General features: G+C 44.3%; 1 protein-coding gene across 2 annotated transcripts in view; it reads left to right on the forward strand.

Moving 5' to 3' along the window:
• MAP2 (microtubule associated protein 2) overlaps positions 1-21,208 on the forward strand; it is a 176,839-nt gene that overhangs the window by 140,091 nt on the left and 15,540 nt on the right. The window contains exons 7-9 of one of the 2 annotated variants that reach the window (XM_084819177.1): positions 2,031-2,219; positions 4,998-5,148; positions 7,388-7,731. In XM_084819177.1, the coding sequence (XP_084675303.1) occupies positions 2,031-2,219; positions 4,998-5,148; positions 7,388-7,731 (684 nt within the window). The remainder of the gene's footprint in view (positions 1-2,030; positions 2,220-4,997; positions 5,149-7,387; positions 7,732-21,208) is intronic. The other variant, XM_084819173.1, reaches the window with a different exon arrangement.

Below are 21,208 nucleotides of genomic sequence, written 5' to 3' on the forward strand. Positions count from 1 at the left end.
AGCCAAAGTAAAAAAAAAATTGCCACAAGAGGTGGTGATGGCCACTGACTTAGATGGCTCTATGGCTCCTTGATCTCTGCCAAAAGCAGAGGCCTAGATAACACATTCTAGGAGTGCAGTGGGGTGTTGGAGTTTCTTTGTATGTGGGATTTCTACTCGCAGGCCCTGCTTTTGCCACTTCATGGGCCGCTTGAACATTTGGGGGAGTTTTCTTACATATCAAGAGGAGATGCTATTGGAGAGATGGAAATAATACAGCATTTCCTTAGATGGATGCCTCATGTCTAACAAGAAATAACAGCTACATAAAATACCATAGCATGATCTTAGAGCATTCGCTTTGCAAGCCAAAGGTCCCGGGTTCAGTCCTTGGCATCTCCAGTTAAAGGGATTAGGTGATGAGAAAGGCCTCTGACTGAGAGATCCTGGGAGCCGAGTAGACAATACTGGGCCAGATGGACAAATAGTCCAAATAAGGTGGGTTCCTATGTATTGTTCCTACTGTAGCACCTCCTTTTCATTTTCAGAGAACAGAGTGAATCACAGTGTTTTACTAATTTTTGAAATTATATCCTCCATCAATTTTGAAAAAAAGTAGGAGCACAGTCTACCCCACATGGGTACAGCTGCTGCCCACACATGAAGTGATTGCAGAGGACTCAAGAAAGCCTTATTTCCTTCCTTCCTCCCTCCTGAGGTCTCCTTAGTGCACCAAGAGGGGAGGGGGAACAGTGTTCAGCTGAGCCTTATGCCAGTTTCTCCCTCTCCCATCACCTGCATGGAGGTGGATAGGATGGATCTGGGTTTTGAGTGTAAAAAATACACAGCCTGTTTAGAGTGATTGAAAGATTTCAGTGGAATTCTCATAAGTCTATGGCAGATAACAATTTTGCTGAGTTTTCAAAAATAGGAATTAATCTTTCCTATTCTTCATTTCCTTTACAGAAGCCTATGCATTTTGTCCCATCATCATCATTATCAAATATTTTCAGATTTCTGTCAACAAAAGTGCCCAGTCATCAATGTTAAGGAAACAATACCTGAAGAGAATCTCTGTTTAAAAAAATGGGATGGGTCTTTAAAAAAATAGATAATCATTTCATTATTCTTGTCTTTCAAATTTTACCAGCTTATATTTGATTTCAAAATATAGACTCAAAGCTCAAACCATAATTAAGTTAAGCCAAAATATTTGAAATTTAGTCCACTTTGGCACTAAAAATTGGAAAGACTTGATTTGTTTTCTTTTTAATCGCATACCTAAAGTATAACTTTCGGCAACATTTAAATGGGTAGCACTTCAGATTGCTACTTTTTGTGCATAATTTTAAAAAGTTTATTAATAGTACAGCCTTTAGCAATATGGGCTCTCAGTGGTGTGCAGATAGCATAGTTTAAAACTAAGTGTTCATATATGTATTAGTAAGGCAGGTTTCATCTTGAAACCTGCCTTACTAATGTATTATTAATGCCTTATTAATGTATTAGTAAGGCCTGGAGGAGAGACTATAGCCCAGTGATAGAATGTTTGCTTTGCATCCAAAAAGTCCTGGTTTCAGTCTTCAGTGTCTCCCATTAAAAGTCTCTCAGGTAGCAGGGCTGGGATGAATTTGGTCTAAAACCTGGAAATTTGATGCCAGTAAGAGGGGAAGGCACTGCAGTAGATGAGCAGTAATAGTATAAGGTAGCTTTATACATTCATGAACAACTATGAAGGGCCATGCTGGAAATCTGAAAAATAGCCACTAGCCCAGCCTTCCCCAACCCAGCACCATCTTGGTGCCTTGAACTACAACTCCCACAATCCCATGCTGGTGCCAGGTTGCCAAGGGCTGCGCTAGATTATTCTTCACATTACTTTAGTAAGCAGTACAACAGCCTTACTCCCATGTGTGCCTTAGCATTTGCACACACGATGATTATTAAAGACGATTTGTTTTGTGTTCTGTTTTCCATACTGCATGCATTTTCCATTTGCCTCATGATTCACCTTCACATTGTGTTTCTTCTGTTTGTTTTCTCATGACTAGACTTCTTCTTTGTCAAAGATTCCTGCCTCAAAAGTTAGAGCAAAGTCATTGCTTCCTCCAAGACCCAGCTCAGCTTGCTCACTAACTACTACTAAAAAAGCCACTTTGCTTGATACAGACAATTATATTACACGGCCCTCTTCAGCGGGCCCAAGAGACTGCTTGCCATATTCAAAAACAGATGTCCAGGTAAGGCAGTGGAGTGATAGCTCAGGAAGGGGCAACGGTGAATTCCAGTATCCTCTCTCTCTCTCTCTCTCCCCCTCCCCCTCTACTGAATATGAGTATTTCACACAGATATTCCTTTACCAGTGAAGTCAGAAAATGGGTTAAGATAAAAGAGGAACTTACACCCAGTTCATGAGTTACTGTTACAGTGTTGGAGCCATTTTCATAGGGTCTGGTCCCACACGGGGTGAATTTATTTATTTATTTAATTTATTCATTCATTCATTAATCACCCATCTGGCTGGTCACCCAGCCGCTCTGGGCGATGTACAAGAAGAACAATTTAAAACAATAAAATACTACATTAAAAACATCACATTTCTAAAAATACCCTAACCCACCCCAAATGCCTGCCTGAACAACCATGTTTTTAATGCGTGGTGGAAGCTCATTGAAGAGGGGGCATGGCGGAGTTCCCTAGGGATGGAGTTCCACAGAGTGGGGGCCACCACAGAGAAGGCCCTCTCCCTCATCCTCACCAGCCTAGCTGTCCTGGCTGATGGGACAGAGAGAAAGCCATCTGAGGCTGATCTTGTTGAGCGGCCTGTCTGGTGTTGCTGGAGGTGCTCCTTGAGGTAGGCTGGACTGGAACCGTATAGGGTTTTAAAGGTCAAAACCAACACCTTGAATTTGGCCCAGAAAACAATTGGTAACCAGTGCAACTCCTTCAGCACTGGGGTGATGTGATCTCGCCGGCGGCTGCCTTTAATCAGGTGAGCCGCCGCATTTTGTACCACCTGCAGCTTCCGAACAGTCTTCAAGGGGAACCCCACATAGAGCGCATTACAGTAGTCTAGATGAGAGGAGACTAGGCTATGTACTGCAGATGGGAGCAGATGGTCGGGAAGGTAGGGGCGCAGCCGCCATATCAGATGGAGTTGGTACAGCGCTGTCCAGCTCAGCTGACACCTGAGCCCCCATGGACAGCTGGGGGTCCAAAATGACCCCCAGGCTGTAGACCTGGTCTTTCAAGGGTAGCCGTACCCCATTCAACACCAGGTCAACATCCACCAACCTCCTCTTTTCTCCCACCAAAAGTACCTCGGTCTTGTCAGGGTTCAGCTTATTCCTCCCCATCCAGCCACTCACCGTCTCCAGACATTTGGACAGGGATTCTACGGCCAACCTTGGTGAAGATTTAAATGAGAGGTAGAGCTGCGTGTCATCTGCATATTGATGACACCACACCCCAAACCTCCTGATGATAGCCCCCAGCAGCTTCACATAGAAGTTAAACAGCATCAGGGAGAGGATGGGACCCTGTGACACCCCACAAGTGAGCGGCCACGGGTCCAAAACCTCCTCTCCCAGTGCTACCCTCTGAAGAAGGACCGGAACCACCACAATACGGTGTCTCCAATGCCCAACCTCTCCAGGCGGTCCAGGAGGATGGTCTATTCCCATGCCAGCATACCAGCCCCCAAGTAACAGCAAAATCCATTGTTGCTCATATTGTTCTTATTTTGGAAAAATGCAAGGGACAGAACTAGAATAGACAAAGTCTAGGCAGAATATGAGCGGTCAGAGGGGGAGCCTGGATGGAATCTGACAGATCAGGGGGTGGAGCCCAGCATTTAACATGAAGGATTAGGGGAAGAGCCAGGGCAGAATCTCATAGATGCAGCACGAAATGATGGATGACAGTCAGAACCTGTCAGAATTTAGAGTTTACTGGCTCTGTAAGTAAAATGGTGGGCTAAAAAATCCCCATTGGAAACAAGTCAAATCTGCAGGAGTGGAGAACCTATTGAAAACTTTAACCAGGGTAGCCCTTTTGTTGTATTTAAAATAATAGACAACTTTAATGCCGGATAATCAGCCTTTTAAGCATCAATATACATAAGAGCATAGACATAGATAGATAGATAGATAGATAGACAGACAGACAGACAGACAGACAGACAGATCTATCTCTGACCCTACTGTCCTTCTAAAAATTGAGCTAAGGGGGAAACGCAGTGTTGGCATTCAGATATTACCTTTCCTATTACGTGACCAATAACTAGCCCTTATATCAGGTCTTGCAAGTTTCATTCATTTCTCAAAAGCCTGCAAAACCTGTTTGACTGGAGATGATAGTAAGTCAAAAGGAATGTGTGTGCACAAAAAGGCAATGGTGCCTCTATCATACCACTTTCAACTCTCTTAATAACTATTGTCAGACTCCAACCAACATCTAATAAGCCAGAGTATTTGTACATACAAGTAGCTTTGTGCCCTAAACTACAATAGGATGAGACTTGTCTGAATACTCCAGCTTTTCAAGTAATTTGTGGATTACATTATTTGACTTCAGTAGAACAAGAATTCTCTATATCCATGATATGTGTGTAAATTAACTTCACCCCAGAGCAGGGAGGTGTCATTTTGACTTTTTGCTTCAGGTACAAAAATACTTGAGGATGATACTGGCATAGTCATAGCCAAACTGAAGCGAACGTTCCTTCCCTCCTCACCCCCAAGTACTCTCTTTTGCCAATATCATCACACTTTGACGTGATTATTATGCTTTTTACTAATGACTTTGCTATAAGCAAAGTTATATCAATGTTGGATTCCTTTGGGGGGGGGGGGATTTCAGCCCCTGATACTTGGATTGCTGAAAATTAAACTATCGAGGCTTGAACTTCTTGCCATGGGATAGTTCTAAAGCTGCTGCTGGTGTGAAGCTGAATTTAATCTTGAAAACTTTATCATATCTTGTTTAAAGCCCCAAATACCTCCTATTGTTTTTACTAGGATGGAGTAACCAAGAGTCCAGAAAAGCGTTCCTCTTTACCAAGACCTTCTTCTATTCTACCCACCCGGAGGGGCATATCAGCAGACAGAGAACGAGATGAGAATTCTTTCTCCTTAAACAGCACTGTCCCATCAGTACGACGGACCACTAGTATGTTTCTTTGACCCTAACTATCCCTTAATCCTGCTGCCTCTAGGGGCTTTAGATAAACCTCTGGATGATCTAGCTGGACTCCGTATGTATAGAAATTGTGTTATAATGTAATATATTAAAATAACAAAGTAATAAGCTAGTAGCCTGCAGCCAAAGTTTGGGCTGAACTTCCAATCCATACATGCAAGTGACACCGTCCCTCCCTCCATTACTCTTGTCTCCAGCTCTTGGCCACCATTCTGGTTTCCTTGAGCCATAGCCTCCACAATTTATCTTGAACATCCTCCCCACTCAGCACCATAGGACTCACCCTGTCATAAGGCTACTACTGAACAACCTAGCCCCTCTGCTATTTGTATAAAGTGCAGCACTACCATGACCAAGTTGCTCTGGGTACCCAGCTCTCCCACTTTGTTTATGTTGCACATTAACCTGGCTGAGATTCATTTGGGTTTTAGCAGCATTGTGTGAAACATGCTTATACCCAAACACTACTCTACTTGGACATAGAGTGTCGTAGAGTGGATAGACTGCTGGCCATAGGTAGGGAAAACAATTCCCTGAGCAGAGATGGCTGCATAACCTTAGGAACTCAGTGCCTCTCAGCTTACCTTGATTTACTGTGTAGCCATTGGGATGGAGCAGGGAAAGAGTCACAGCAAGTAAATTCCATTGAGTTTTCCAAGCAAACATGCTTGGGATTGCAACTGTACAATACTATACCTGGTAGGTGTGAATAATAATGTGGAAGTAAGTTCCACTGAACACAGTAAGATTCACATCCGAATGAATAGGCACTGAATTCAGCTGCACATCTTGGGATAACTTAATTTGGAGCCCATTCTTAGATATTACAGTGAATTTGGTGACACTTCGCTCATTTGCATTTCCACTCTCATAACAGAACTATGGTCAATATATTCTTAAAGCAGATTAATTTTTGCACTATTGTTTTCCTTTTCTGTGCTATTTCTCCTCATTCATAAAAGTTAACGTTAACTGAAAAATATTGTTACCCTTCAATGCATCAAATTGTTATGATGCCTCCCTATAGACCCACCAGCCTCGCTGTGGTGCAGGAATCAAAGCTTTGCTTGTAGTGTAGCAGGGATATGTGTTATATACTACCATCCAGACATATCTTAGACTACTGGCAGATTTTTTTTTCCTTTTTAAATCACTTGTAGATTTTGGTAGGTCAGATAAAGCATTTTAAATCTATGCATATGCAATTCCCATTGGTTCTGCTGGTATTTGTGCATGCAAAGGAGGCAATCCTTTGTGTAGGAGGCAAAAGAATGCAAAAGAGGATAAACTGACTTCAGGAAAAGAGCCAGGATTAGCAGAAAAGGCTGGTGACAGCCAGGACATATATACCAAAGACTGATTAGTTTAAGACAACTTTCCTCTTGTGGTCTTCCTAAGTGATTTCTATCTGTCCCCCACCCAGGTTGGCTCAGCACCTCACCTCCTATTTTCATTTTCCATGTTATTTATTAAATGTTCTGTATATGTCATGTCTAGGGATTAGAGAATCAGTGAGGTTCCAGCTTGTTGAGGTTCTCTAAATTCCACCTCGAAATTCAGTCCACCTCGATCCCATTTTAAATTACAATCTGTTTTTCTTTTTTAGTCAAATGGGGAAATTGTGCACTTCAGAACACATTTTTTTAATGTGTCCACCCAAATGTGCACTTTTCCTGCATAGACTAAAGCATGAACATGCATAGTTCTTGAAAATTTTGCATTTTTCAAATGTGAATGCAAGTTCAGGAACATGCAAGCTTTTCAACAAAAAATGCATTCATGTTCACGTTCAGAGGTATAGCAGGGCAAACTCAAGTAAAGACAAAGCAAAACAAAATTCTAGTACATCCCGAGCCATGTCTGCCTTAAGTTAAGGGGTGGTACAATCCCATACAGGACTGTACCATATCTCTGCAATAATGTTCAAGTCAACTGTAATACATTTATGCTTTTATAATTGATTTTTCCTTGAGACTTTGATTGACAAACTAATCCCATTGGTTTTAAATGAGCTTCTTTAAACCATAACCTATTTGTAGATTGTGACACTCTGATCATTTAGGCAGGTTTTGCTCAGTTTTGAGTGACTTTGGAAAGCTTTAGAGTTAATAATCTTTCTATAAGGCATCCTTATGAACTGTTACATGCCAGCACTCCATGAAAGCAGGGTGTGAGCATTATGGTTTAAGCGTTACTCTTTTCAATACAGGATCAGAGCCTATTCGAAGCCGAACAGGGAAGAGTGGCACATCAACCCCAACTACTCCAGGTTCCACTGCCATCACTCCTGGTACCCCACCTAGCTATTCCTCTCGCACTCCAGGCACTCCTGGGACGCCTAGCTATTCTAGAACCCCTCATACACCTGGTACTCCCAAATCTGGTATTCTGGTGCCCACCGAGAAGAAAGTTGCCATCATACGCACACCTCCAAAATCTCCAGGCACCCCTAAGCAACTACGGCTCATTAATCAGCCTCTGCCTGATCTCAAGAATGTCAGGTCCAAAATTGGATCAACGGACAACATCAAATATCAGCCTAAAGGGGGACAGGTAAGGCTTTAATTCTAATAATAACTGGCACTATTGTATCAGGATGAGCACCAGCACTTGAGCATGGGATTACAATACTGAGACTATTAAGAATCTCCTGTACCAGGGGTTCAGAACCTTTGGCCCATGTGCAGTTCTAATTCAGCCCTCTGGGTTTTGCTAGATGGCCGAGCCCCCTTTCCTCGAACCAATGATGGTTTGCTGGCTTCCCAGCAGTTTTCCCCTTATTCTAAATTATTGAAGTGCCTCTGTTTAGCTACTGCCATTGAGAACTTTAAGCTAAAATATGCTGGTATTTTTTTAAAAAAAATTGCCCTTCTCCTTTTGCCTTGACTCCACTCACCTCTGGAATGCAGCCCCCAAGAGCTTCTCCAAGGTGGAATGTGGCCCTCAGGCTGAAAGAAGGTCTGCACCCCTATCCTATACCTTTAAAGGTTCACTGGAGGAGATAATTTCACCAAGTATGGATTCTCCTGACAAAGTGGCCATGTCGGAATTTCCTTTCTATGTGGTTCAAAGATACAGGACCCTCTCAGGATCTGGACCTGCCCACTTAATTTGGGTAACCACATATTTTGCAAGAGTTTCGAGATGGAGCTGCCCTGATGCAAACTTCAAGCCATGGGCCATTGTCCCTGCTCCAGAAAGGGGGTGGAGGAAGGATGCATAGCATTTGTCTAGTAACTGCCAAAGGCAGTCTTTGCTTACTGCGTGAATGTCTTACTCCACTCTTACAGACCTCCAAAAATGGCTGTGCTGCAGCAACAAGTGTGAGTGCAAAACTGACAGGGTGGGTTCAGGTATTACCACTGAAAACAGCATAAAATACTGGCCTCCGTTAAAAACAAAACAAAACTATCCTCCAGGGTTTCATTGAGTGCAACGAAGACCTGGTGTATGAAAGCAGGTGAAGACTCTCTCTCTCTCTCTCTCTCTCTCTCTCTCTCCCTCTCTGTGCGTGCGTGCGTGCGTGCAGGAGAAGTCCCTCCTGAATACCTTCCTTCAAACCTCCTTCTCAAGTCCCATGGAAAGCAGCTGTCAGTTCTGAGGTTTTACCAATTAAGCCAATCCTATGCATGTTTATACGGAGAAAAGTCCTACATCTCCCAACGTTCCCCAGCTAGCCATGCTGGGAATTGTAGGACTTTTGTCTGTATAAACATGCATAGGATTGTGCCGTTAGGCTTCAATCCCATACTCATTTACCACTGAGTAAGCCCCTTGAACGCAATAAGTTTTACTTTTGAGTAGACATGTATAGGATTATATTATAAAGCTCTCTTTCGAGGGGTTTGGGTTTTTTGCTGGTGGGGAAATGTTCTTGTCAAATACATTGCTGATATTTGTAGACTGAGCAAGCAAACCTTATTTTAAAAGATGTTATTTATATGTGATGCACCTTATCTCATCAATTTATGTTTTGTTGTTGTTGAAATGCTTTTAAATGGAAAACTCCTAGGTTTTACATGTCATCAAAATATGTTTTGCAGTAAGGCAGATAAGAGGAGTAAGTTCCTGACACATTTACCACACCGAGGGCCTTATAATGAGGGAATACAGTAAGCAGATAGTATTACTTAAATTAAAAGCGTATAGGATGAGCCCTTCAAATATTGGAATTGTAAAGTGCAATCCAACCATAACAATGCATACAATCCCTTTTTAAAAAAAATCAGTCTGCAATCTTAAACATATTTACTAGTGAGTAAACCTCACTGAACACAATGGGACTTTCTTCTGAGTAAACATGATTAGGATCAATCCACAAATATTGAATTCTTTGTTAGATCATGCTTTATGTTTTAATAATGTGTGGAAATGCAGCTACAAGGAATTATTTGTGTTGAAAGACAGTTGACCAAATAAGCCAGACTAGCTAGGAACAATCCCACACCATTGTACCAATACTCTTTTACTCAGCCACTTGCCAAAGCTTTCATACAGTTTCGTATTTCTGCGATAGCACCATGTATGTATCTAGCTATTTCTAAAGTGGGATGTCCATGTTTGGGAAACCCTGGCACTTGAATGGGGAACCTGGAGGGAAGGAGAGAGTTTCTACCAATGGTAGAGCCCTCCTACACTTATAGAATAGCAGAGGCTGGAACAAAAACCCCAAGTGCATATTCCAAGTCTGTACTGAGTGATTACTGAGATTTGGGGAAAGGCCCTTCCAGATCATATGTTTTTGTTTTGTTTCAATCGAGACTTGATCTGTCTCTTTTCTAGAAACTAAGCACTGCCCAGAAGGATGGGGTAAAAATACCTCAGTAGTTGTTCTGCTGTATCATTTCTTGCTGCAGCTTTTTGAGCTATTGAAGTGAACTGCTTTCTGTGGTGAGCTTCTACAATCAATTTATGGAAGCAGATACAAGGCAGCCCGAGTTTCATAACCTGAACTGAAATTGCCATGCTGAGAGTAATAACTGTAGAAAGAGGGAGGAGTGGAAAACCATGAACAAGGAAAGTAAGCAAGTATGACAGGAAAATTACTAAAAGAGTGTAGATGTGCCATCCTAAAGTGTCATTTGGAGACAGACCTTCCCCTTTCACCGGAGGCATGTGTTAATCTAGGAGCGCAAAGTCCGTTCTTAGCTTACAGCTGTCCTGGGAAACAGAGTAGTATTGTGACAGCACCAGGGTCTGGAAGTGCGTACACAGAACAGCGGGAGGTGTTTGAATGTTAAATAAATCAAAATAGAAATACAGGGTTGCATAGGTCCCATTAGAATCCAGTAAGCTAACAAATCCATTTAAAGTAAGCTCTTGCTCCCCCACGTCTGTCAACATTTTTAATAAGCACAGATAAACACGTGAAGGCAAAAATCATACTTCAAAAAAATTTGCACTAGATCACATTTAAAGAGGGGATTTCAGACTTTGTAAGAATGATCCTCCTTAATGTCTCCATTGTAAGTTGTGACAAAACAAAAGCAGATGCTACCTTAGATTACTTTAAGTTCCATTATACCCCTTTGCTGCTGCCACTGCCACCACCACTGTGTCTCCTGTCCCTCCTCCCTCCGTCCCCATCCCATTTCCGCCGCCCACTCTACTCAGTACAGGTGATCTCCGGGAACTCAGGTGACTCCAGGGACACCCATCCTCCCACAGTGCCTGACTCTAGGGAAGGACCCCTCAGAGCCAGGCATTTGGGCCTGGCAGCCTCTTTGAAGAGCTGCCCCAGCTGCTTTTCCAGCCAACACAGTTCTTCAGAGAGCTCGCCACCCTACAGAGCAGGTGGCGGTGGCAATGCAGTAAGCAGGGAGGAAGAACACACATGCATGTGGGTCTGCAGGGAGGGGAGAGAGACAGATCAAGCAAATGGGTGGGGGGAGACCAACATGGTGGGCAGGTGGAGGAGGGAGAAAGATGCAACAGAGGGGAGGAGTGGGGTGGCGGCAATGGCAGCCAGTGGCAATGGAGGCTGCTGGCAGCGCATGTGCTTTCCCTCCTCAGGCGGCAGGAGAATTTGTGCTGGCATTGGTTATGCTGGCTGATGGGAGTTGTAGGCCAAAACATCTGGAGGGTCACCAGTTCCCCCTACACAGTGGGGTAGAGAGAAAGTGTTAAGCTGTCAGTGTTATGTGGTGCTCAGAGCCAAGTTATTACTAGCCAAATCACATAGTTTAACTCCGGCTGGTTTATACATTTGAGATTACAGGTTGGGGATTGCATGTGTAAATGGGCCCCAGCCTAAAAACTCTATGCCCCATGGCAGCTGGCATTGTCAGTGAGAAGCGTTCTAACCTTGCCTTCTCCCTCACATGCTAATTATCTATGTCGAGATAATTTTTAATCACCACTAACATTCTATAGTTGTACATCCTAGCAAAACCCGCAGTGCACCATCAGCTGAACGTGAATCCTGTGACTTGGTACACAGCAGAAAAATGGGATAGAAGAGACCAAAGGGAATTTTGTACTTTCTTTTGTCCCCCCCAGGGGAACATACCTCACGCTGAGGCATTGCAGCCTTGCAGCCATGCTTGCAGTTTGTGCCTCAATAAGTTTTTAATTGGTTTTATATAGGGCTAAAAACCAAGGAGGTTGTATAGCTTATGTGGTTCACCAGGAGAGAATTGTTTTTTTTTCTTCTTAAGGGATTGCTGGGTAAAATTTTTCCATTCTTGGCAAAACTTAAAAACTGCTTGCCCTTGGGTACGTCTGATGGGCTTCTCAGATGGAATCTAACATGCTATCTATCACAAATGGAAAACACTGCCAGGAAGGGCATTCAGAAGCAACCTGACGGCCTTAATGATTTCTAAGATGGCCCAAGGAAAGTAATGAGAAAATTCTGCTACATATTCCAAGTATTATTTTCTCTTTGGGCAATTATTTTTTCTAAATTGTAGTTATGGAAATGAAGCGATGTATGTAAACACATTCCTAATTCTAAATTACAAAGAATAAAATGTATCCCATCACTGGGATATGTTTATTTCCCATCATAGCGTAAAGTTTAAAGACATGGAATGACAACCATCACCACTCAGCCTGTGGCGATATAAATACCTTGGTGCCTGAGAATCTGTGCAAGCGTGCTAACATGAATAAACAGAATTCACGCAACACAGCTGAGATAGCCAAAGGTGGCCCTATGGTCATGGATCTGTCTCAGATCTAAATGCTCATATTAACAGCACATATGCATATATTTTCAGCCACCATGAGAGCGCATCCTGGAACTCTGGGAAGACAATGGTCTTGAAAGGTGGCTAAGAAATATATGAATAAATAATAACACCAACTGGGCATTTAGCTCTCCCCTCTCCCTTCATAATGGCTATTAAAACCTACCTGTGTCCTGATGCACAGTGGCCTGTGTTTCTCCTTGTACTCCTGCATGCCTCACCTCAGCAGCTCCCAGTGATGTTAGGAGGATGCTGGGAGATATGGAATGTCAGAACACAGGTCAATTATACTAGAAGGGAGATAGTTGTGTAGATGCCCATTTCTGTGGCAAAAGCACATTTCGCATAATATCTAGTAGCACATTTTCTGTGGCTTAGGATATGTGAAGGAATCTTGTGGTTAGTACTATATATGATTGCCTTTGATTTCCCTCACACCAATAGATACAAACATAGGCAGTTGTGTCATACCAGGACAGACTGTTTCTCTATCCAGCCTAGTTTGTCTATTCAGACTAGCATTGGGTCTCTAGGGCAGGGGAAGGGCACCCACTTTTGGTCTGGGGGCCAGATTACCCCCCCTGGCCCAAGTTTGTATGCCAGAGTGAACTTCAAGGGAATGAAGCCCCTTCTCCTCCCATGACATCATCTGCCCCACCCACTTTTTAAATATTTCCTTCATGCAAAGAGAGGCAGCGCTCCATACCTCTTTCTGCACAGAGAAAGGGGCTTCTTCCCGAGCCTCTCCTGTCCTGGCTCCTGCACACCCTGGCTGAGTTGGGCTCCTCCTTCCTGCACCGCTCACATCACAATTGGGGTGTGAGCAGCACAGGAAGATACAGGAGCTACTCCTGCAAACCCTGGCCGAGTCATGTGGGAGAATCCCCATATTATCTTCCATCCCTTTGTGCCACTTGCCTTATGATGGAGGGTGAGCAGCACAAAGGGGAAGAAGTCCTGCATTATCTCTAAGTGGCTTCCTCTCACCCCAAGGGGTAGGGTTTGGGGAGAGGGAGGGGCTTGGGTGCAGGGTCCATGGAGGGTGCTAGACCCTCTGGGGGCCAGATGTGGGTTGTGGTGTCCCAGTATGGGCTGGTGTCAAATTTCCCAATCCTCCCAGCACACACGCTCAGGCAATCTGACACTGGACACCCAAACCAGTGAGATTTCTTTATTGCAGGGAATCCCATGGCAAAAGCTTAATGGTTACACTCTTCAGAAATCATATAGCTGATGGTCAGTCGCTGTAGGCTCTATGTAATTCCAGAACAGTCCAAAGCTAAACACTACTACCGTGACTGAGATCCTCATCAATGTGGTTTCCCCGTTGTTGCTCTCCATGGTTCTGAACACAAGGGAAGGGACTCTGGATTCCTGGGTACCTAAGCCAGGCAATCCTTTCATGGGGTTCCAACCCAGGACATGGAAAAGGAATGATTCCTGGAATGAACCCATCAGGCAATCAAGGGATAACTTCTTGAAGAGCCTAAACAAACCACACCCATAGAGAGTCCAACTTTGAATCCTTTGTTGATAACTCCAGGCTACATGGTCAAGGCCCATCAAGTTCAAAGGACGGGTAAACCCAGACACGCAGGGAGTTCCATGCCACCGCTTTCAGATTGGTAACTCCAGACTGCATGTGTACAGGCAGAGGAAAGTCCAAAAGTTGTAGATCAAACCCAGCCTGCCACTACGCTGAGCTGACGAGAAACAGACACACACAATCCACAGCAATGAGAGTACAAGTCTATGAAAAGCCTCACAGTACTTTTCATGGCAAGGCCTTAACAATCCAAAGTTCCAGTCTGTGTGCAGAGTGCCTCCAAAAGCCCAGACTATGGTGGATCCGAACAGAGAAGGCTTTGGGCAATGAAGATGAGGTGTTCCTAGCAAAGGCATCTGCTTAGAAGGGAAGGCGTGACTGTAGGACACCCCCTCCAGATCCCTTGACAGACACAGGCCTTTAGCCTTTCAGCAAGGCCCCTGTCTGAACAGGGCGGCACTGCTCAGCCCTCCAGCAGTGATGCTTCAACCTGGGCAACCTTTCTGCAAACCACACCCCACCTAGTCAGGTTCTCACGGACAGCTCCCAGCCTCCCTGCCTGCCAAGGCCAGACCAGCAGGCGGACAGGGAGTCGGATGACTCCCCCTGGCTCTGCTCTGGGAACACTGACAGAGATGAGCTCACACAGACTCTGACATTCCAGAGGCTGAATAGGCCCAAGCCCTTCCAGGCTACTTCTAGTCAAATCCTGGCTATAACCTACAAGGCCCTGACAGCGGGAGGCTGCCCTCCCCTACTGTAGGGCTTCCAGGCAGAGGTCTTCGACATCATTTGCTGCCAGATCCTTTTAACTGGAGATGCCACAGATTGAACCTGGTATCTTGCATAGCATTTACTCCGCCACTGAACTACACTGCCGCTCCACGATAGTTTCCAGCTTAGAGATGGAATGAAGCTGAAAATGGGCCTCCTATTTATAACTACCAATAATAATACTTAACAGTTATCTAACACACATCTAGTGCTCATAGCATTTCATATACATCACTTTAGCAATCTTTACAACCATCCTGTAAGGGAGGTCGATATTATTATTCACATATTGCAAATGGCAGGCTGAATCTTCAAGGTGGGTTTATAGCTTAGAGGATATTTGAAATGGGGGCTTTCCAGCTCATACTTTTAGGGCACAATCCTATGGGGATACTCGGCCGCCAATGCAGGGTGGGCAGAGTGCAGAGGGGATGTTTCATTCGGCCACCCAATATTTGCAGCTGGACAGCCGATTTCAGCTGTCTAACCAGGGCGCCTCGGAGCAGGGGTGTGGGGAGGCCAGACAATACATGGGAAGCATCGTACTGGTGCTTCCACAGTCCCTGCCCCCAGGAACGCCCCCTTTTTGGCTGCTCTGCACTGCTCTTCCAAACCTGGAGCCAGGGACAAACTGCACCTCCTACAAGGCGGTGGGGGAGGGGGTGGCAGTCAGATTTCTGGGAACTGAGCTCTAAGTGCCAGCACTGAGCTTGGTTCCCATAAACTGAAGAATCATATGGCTATCTAGATGCTGTCTAGCGGCCATAGGATTGTGCCCTTAGCCACTATACTATGCTAGGTCAAATCAAACTTGAACCCAAAGGCTTCCAGAAATCAATCAATCAAGTGCTAATAATTAAAACTTTTGAGAAGGCTCAGAAAGAGAGCAGATCAAGATAACTAGCAGAGGCCATGCCTAGGGGTTCCAACCAGACTTCCCTCTCCTGCATTGCTCCACTTTATAAAATAGCATATGGGAAGAGTGGGCTCAACCCTGCTGCCTCTGTCCATTCTAAACCTAAGTCCCATTGACTGGGTCATGTCCTGTATACCTCAAAGGGAACTTGGAGTCAACAAGGATGGCAGAACTGGTCTCCTAAGGAGTGGATTATCATTGAAAGTTATGCATATGTATTCAGAGGATAATAGCCCCTGAGGAATACATGAATTTTCATAAACCCTTCAGCAGATTGCATATATCAGCCTCATAACTCCTGTTGTATAAGATGCCAAGATAGCACAGTAACAAGCAAGGAACATACTGAAATAAGAGAGGCAGTAACTTTTAAGATTTCCATTTTACATTTTTAATTGGTTTCAAAAAGGAGACTGAAACAGAAATTGAGACTGTTGGTAATCTTTAATGTAGAGTGATGACTGGTTCCCACATCTTACATTTCTTGTGCAGAAAGCACATATTTGCTTATGTGAGATTGATGGTTGCAAATTGCTCTTTCCATTTGTAAAGACATCACTTGTAGTATAAACAAGAGTCTTTTCTTCTTATGGACAGTATCCTATACTGCTGCCGCACTCCCACTGTTTCTGTTGTGCCAGTAGAACCCACTGCTACTTCTACAGGAAGCTAGTACTTCCTAGTGCAACCCTGGAAATGAATGGAAACACTCATTTCTGGAACAGGACAGGTCAGCAGAGCTCCCTTCCGCATTTTGGCTCATTTCTGTTTGCTTAGGGATCCACTAGCTTCCCAATGTGCTAGTGGTGGGTTCTGCTGTTGAGTGGGCAGCATTGGATATTGCCCTATGAGTATTTATTTATTTATTTATTTATTTCTATACCGCCCAATAGCCGAAGCTCTCTGGGCGGTTCACATACTAATATAGGTGAGTACTAATATAGGTGGGTGGGTTGGTTAGGGTGTTAGTGTGTTTAATGAACAAGAACCAGTGTGCAATTTCTGTGGCCAACTGCAAGCACTTAGCGAGATGAGAGTCATTTGTGAAATGAGGCTGATAGTTCCTTGCAGGCTCCTTGAGCTAAGATATTATAGTAAGGGGAGATAGTATGCGCAGCAAGAATGCCATGGGGAATGTTACCACATCCACCATGTGACCCCATGGAATCCACAGCAGCCTACAGGCTTCTATCAGGCATACCTTAAACCAAACCAAAACAAACCCATTCAGGGTTTAAGTTGTGCCAGGGATAAACTGGCATCTTTTAAATTTCAAGGCCAGCACTTAACCATGGGACATAAGAAGTAAAAAGAAAGCACCCTTGGATGCATTTTCCTCACTGCACGCATCAGGGGAAAGGTGCTTGTAAGAGCTGTTTCCAGAGTACTTCCAGATAGAGGCCTCCTAGTGCGAGCAGCCAGGAAGCATTATGCAGCTGTTCTGCCTTTTCTCCCTTCATGGATTTCCTGCAATAAGGAAAATGCTGGAAGTAGTTGTGGGAAACATGGGAGGGTTATAAGTAGAAGATAACCACATCTAGACCCCCGTAAGCTTCCCTGAATGAGGCAGAGCTATTGCACCATTAAAACCTTGTCAGGAATACCCCCAGACAGTTTTGAGCATCAGACTCCCTTCGTCTACAAATTGGGCAGAGCAGCTATTACCTCTTGGAAGTGACAACAGAACCAGTAAACTACCCTTTTCTGCTATTATCTTTCTATGGGTGTTTCCAAACAGATGGCTCCTCGTGCCACCAATCAAAAGGCACTGTGGAGCTACTTCGTCTCCCCCTCCTTAACAGGTTTTTTGTGGTAAGAATAATGATGGAATAAGCAGTGGGAAAACACAGGATTGTTACAAATGGAAGATTATGTTGTCTGGATTGCTTGTAAAATTCCATGAATGTGAAGCACCCTACATGTTTTCTTAATTCATAAATGAAAGACTCTAGGGAATATTTTGCAGCCTTTGCCACAGCACTGTGATAAGAGTAAGATTTATACAAGTTATGCTTGGGAACTGCACTGTCATTCTCTCTCCCCAGTATTGTAAGATAGGATCCTCATGTCACAGTTAAGTTAACTCCCCCAAAAATGGAAAAAGAAAGCTCAGCAGTATTCAGTCGAGTGGCGCATTGAAATGATGACAAAGAAATGCTGAGATGATGACAAAGAAATGCCCTTGGTATCCTCTTGAAAAGTGAGCTGGGATTTTGGAAAAAAAGGATGCAACTATTGAAAAACTTTTAAAGTTCTTTATGGAGTTTGATCATTTAGGAAAATAATTTTTGGATGGCAGGGCAGGAATCAAATGCTTCGGAAGTATGCCAGGGAAAAGGAATTCAGAGCAGCCCCTGGCTGGAACCCAAAAGCATAGGCATCAGGACTTGGACAGGACATTCAGGACCGGATGGGAGACCGGGCGAGGCATGCAGCCAAAGGTCAGCGGTTAGACCAGGGGTGGGGAACATGTGGCCCTCCAGACGTTGTTGGACTTCAACTCCTATCAGCCCCAGCCAGCATAACCACTGGTGGGAGATGATGGGTGTCGCAGTCCAACAACATGTTGTGGGTCACAAGTTGCCCACCCCTAGGATAGAATGTGCAGCAGAACTGGAGAAGGCAGGAGAAGGGAGCGACAGGGCAAGGAGGGCAGGCTCCAAAACACAGGTGTAGAGTGGAGCACACAAGGAGAAGCTAGCAAATAGAAGGCAACAGATGGGGAAGAAACAAAGTGGGGTGAAGGAGACCTGAGACAAGAATCAATTAGCATTCAACCCCAGCTCTATAGAGAGGCCCTTCGGTCTTTTCTAGAATGCTTCTTATATCATTTGAATAGCTAGTCATTCTGCACGTCTACCAGCCAACCAGGAGCAAAGATGTCAGCCTCCAAGAACTGCCATTTGCCAGTTGCTGGACTTGAAGTAGGCCCAGATGAAAAAGAGGAAAGGAGGGCCTGAATCATGCAGGTTGGGGTCCTTGGTTTCATTCAAACTCATGAAAAAGAACATCCCCCCCCTCACCATGTGAGTTCAACGAGCTTCGCAGGGGGTGTTTCCACCAGCTATTTACTCTGAGCTGGCTGCGTGTTGCGGTCGTTAGGGATACATGACGTCATGGCCATCCAGCAGCCACCCCAGAGCTTATCAAGGAAAAACCAGATTTCCTGAGACTACTTAATGTCCGATTCTTTTCCTTAAGTCGGGTTCTCCCCAGTATAGTTGCTGTGTGCTCCAACCCCCGCACTGATGCCAGGTATGCTAGCCCTGCCCAGGGGTGTGCCTTTTACTGTGACCCCAGTCAAGGGGTGTTTCCTCCCATTGTACTAAATGGGGCTTGCCCTCTCAATGACCACAGAAACAACAGAAAAGCCCCTCAATTGACACAGCACATGTTAAAGCCCAATTCCTTAAGTGCGATTAAAAGCAATCTTGAAACTCTGAGTCATTGGGCATCTCTACACCAGCCTAAAATCCTGCATTTAAAATGGGGTTTTCTGCTTCTGTTTTAAATGCAGGATCACAATGACTCCTTTTTTCATGTGCTACCTTTCCCACACCCCCTTCCCCCTCCTTCTCCCCATATCTGAGTCTTCCATTATCTTTCATTGATCTCCTTCCTTTTCTTGCCGCATTTACTCTTTTCACAGAGGAATCTGAAGTGGAACACAACGGGGTAATTTGATAGTTCATTATCTACGATCTATTTAAAAAATGGAACAAGGGGCATTTAGTGCAGGAGACACCCTGGAGGGACACAGCATCATGTAAAGAGCCCACAAACTTCCATGAAGGATCAATCTCAATCGCAGGATAAAAGCTCCATGTGAAAAAAGCCTTTGACTAAGGAAGTACTTCACAGCTTCCTTATAGAGGTTCTGTGCATTAAAATGGGGGCTAGTTTCCATCTCTTTCCCACAACAAACCCATTAGTGTCTCCTCAGAAGTAACTCCCATTGTGGTCAATGAGGCTTGCCTTTGAATGCCCACATCAGAACTTACAGAGATTCCCCCACAATTGAAATGGCACATTTCAAAGCCCAGTTCCTAAATTGTGATTAAGCAGGATCTCGAGGCTCCAATTCATTACCTTAGGAAGTAAGTACTTCACACCTTCGTTACAGATATCCTGCAGGTTACAATGGGGGCTGGTTTCTGTCTTTGTGTTTCCTGCTCTCTTTCCCACAACAAACCCTTTACTCCTCAGTAAACAAACTCCTCAGAAATAACTCCCATTGTGGTCAATGAGGTACTGTGGGTTAAAATGGGGGCTGGTTTCCATCTTTGTGTTCTCCCCCCCCCACTTCCCAGCACAAGCATATGTGTGTCTACTTGTAAGTAACTCCCATTGTGCTCAATGAGGCTTGCTCCTGAAATGCAGGTGCATCTGGGCTTTCAGGGGAAAGGAGAAAGGGGGGAGGGGGAAAACCTCTCTTATTGGTTGAGCAGCCCCTGCCAGTCAGATGACATTCACTCCAACCCCCACCAGGAAGTATGTTCTGCGAAGTGATTTTTACTGGCCCAGAGAATCTGCTTGTGGAACCCTGCACACAGCAAAGCTGATTCCTTTTAAGAAATCCAGCTAATTAATGGAGGATTAAGCTAATCCTCCATTAGCTTCTCCTTCCATTGTTGTGGAAACACGGCCCCAGTGTGTGTCAGAATCAACCGGGGGAGGGGGGATGTTTCTGAACCAGACTTTCGAAGGCCTTGCAGCAGTCTGGACTTGCTGTGCCCCTTGAAGCAGTATTTGTGGAGCAAATTCTTTTTCTCGGTCATTGCTCAGAGCTGTTGCTGATTCCTCCATGTCAGGGAAGGACAGACAGAAAGGAAATGTTGTGAGGGCTTTATATTATTCTATCCAACTTAGATTTTTCTGGGGGCAAGATTCAGTTCAGAAACATAAAACTCCTGTGAAGTTCAGAAACATAAAACTCTTGTGACAGTCATCTTGGATGTTCTAGTAAACATCTGTTTAGTTTGATTTTCCTGAAAGAAAGGATTCCAAACCTCAGAACAGACATTTGTCAAAGACAGACAATAGTCAAATATAGCAACTCATTGCAGCAGTTAGTGAAGGTAAAGAGGTCTGTTGCTATCATTGTTCAGAAACCCTGGGCATCCATTACACAGATTTGATGCAGTCACTGCAGTGGTACCACATGCCATGATCTTTTGAATTGCACATAATTGCATAAATGAAAGCCATAGCACAGCACTTCATTCTAAACATCTTTTTGGTTTTAGTTGATGGCACATCTGTTGCAAATCTGAACTGCATTGTCTTTATAATTTGGAAATCTTATCAACAATACTATAGGCAAGGTGATACCACTAAATATTGTGTTGTTGATAAGAAAGGCAAATCTCTGCTTCAACTTATCATGCATCAAATGGGACATTGTGGCATTTGTCACCTTCTTTTCTGGCAAAAACCCTGGTTATTGTTCCACAGCATTTCTATACCAGCCTAAAATCCCACATTTAAAGCAGGGCTTTCTGCTTCCATTTTAAATGCAGGATCATGACAGACTCCTTTTATACGCGCTTTCTCCCCCCCCCCCCGCCGCCATTTCCCCCCTTATCCAAGTCTTCGATATGTTTC

This window comes from Heloderma suspectum, chromosome 1 (assembly GCF_057233095.1).
Source record: "Heloderma suspectum isolate Gila_16-S chromosome 1, 16-S_ref, whole genome shotgun sequence".
In the NCBI taxonomy this organism is placed as follows: domain Eukaryota; kingdom Metazoa; phylum Chordata; class Lepidosauria; order Squamata; family Helodermatidae; genus Heloderma; species Heloderma suspectum.